The sequence below is a fragment of the Alexandromys fortis genome, unplaced genomic scaffold (genome assembly GCF_014885135.2).
Source record: "Alexandromys fortis isolate MF-2015 unplaced genomic scaffold, M_Fortis_MF-2015_v1.1 scaffold_2988, whole genome shotgun sequence".
Taxonomy (NCBI): Eukaryota; Metazoa; Chordata; class Mammalia; order Rodentia; family Cricetidae; genus Alexandromys; species Alexandromys fortis.
This window is the reverse complement of record NW_026070862.1, coordinates 6,067-7,314: the sequence shown is the minus strand read 5'-3', so window position 1 is coordinate 7,314 and position 1,248 is coordinate 6,067. Positions and strand designations below refer to the sequence as shown.

The 1,248-nt window shown below is 37.9% G+C and overlaps 1 protein-coding gene across 1 annotated transcript in view; it reads right to left on the bottom strand.

The window, feature by feature from the left end:
* Window positions 1-273: 273 nt before the first annotated feature.
* LOC126496344 (guanylate-binding protein 6-like) overlaps window positions 274-1,248 on the bottom strand; it is a gene marked incomplete at both ends in the record, with an annotated part of 6,398 nt that continues 5,423 nt past the window's right edge. Inside the window, one exon of the mRNA XM_050133867.1 lies at window positions 274-519. Coding sequence (XP_049989824.1) covers window positions 274-519 — 246 coding nt within the window. The remainder of the gene's footprint in view (window positions 520-1,248) is intronic.

Here is a 1,248-nt window from a genome sequence, read left to right as displayed (position 1 = left end):
AAACACTGATTTTATAGTTGATTTAGTACATTTTCGCTTGTGATTTTATTATCAGTTGAGAATTTCATATACGTGTGTTAGAGCAATAGATACCAGTGATGAAGTATGCATTTTTAAAGAAGAATTTGTAATCTACAATCAATTATGAAACATATAGGTTTATCAGAGAAGGGACACAAGCATATTATTATTCTATAGATAAGTTTTAAAAATACACATGCTAATTTCAACATATACTACTCTATGCAGAAGTGTGTTAAAAAAATCACTCACGATTCCCAGTGACCTTAATTCCCTCTCTGAGTGTCTTGATCTTTCCATGGGTGAAGATGTAAGAAACAAAAGCTCTCGTTTGTTCCAGGAACATAGGATCCAGTTGTTCTTCTGAGATAGTATCAAGCTTGCGTAAGAGTGCTTTGTCACATGTTGGTTGGTCAAAGACAAAACATTTCCGTTTAGGGAAGAAACGTCTGATGCACTCCCTGGACAGATTGGATGCTTGGATTCTGGGATTGTCACCTAGTGTTAAGGGAAACACAAAGCCATGGGGTAGTCTTAGAAGAGAGAGAAAATGATGAAGGCCCTTGTCTCTGTGAAGTGTTCTACACTCTCAGGTCTCTACCATAAACATTCAACACTTCTTTACAGGTCAAAAGTATACCAAGTTTGTACTTGGCAGACATTTGTTGAAATATTCAGGAGACATTTGACTCCACTGGAGGATCATATGGTTGATATCCACAGACCTAAACATGCCATCAAGCACATTTTAGTTGTGTATCCTGTTGACTGAGCAACAAAACACCAAGTGTTATTTCTGATCCAATCACCCCTTTGTATAGAAGGAGCTATGGGACTCAAAAGAAGAGCCACAAAGGATTTTTTTAAAAAGTAGTAAAAATAGCAGCCTTAGCAATTCTCAGAATGATGCCATGGTTAGCAAAGTAAAACTACTTTGACACTAAAAGACTTCATTTGTTGTCAATGCCAAGTATACACTCCTAGAAAATGTGTGTTCTTCACACCTGGGAAGGAAGACGGGTCCATGAAAATATGTAGGATAATTAAGTCTAAAGATTTTACGTGGAACATCAAGACAGTACTGCTGTACTGATATGTGTATGCATGTTTGCCTGTGTCTGGGTGTATGTGTGTGAATGAAAGATAAAAAGAAAGGAGCAGAAAGGAAAGGAGCAGAAAGGAAAGGGAAGAAGGGAAGGAAAGAAGAAAGGGGAGGGGAGGGGAGGG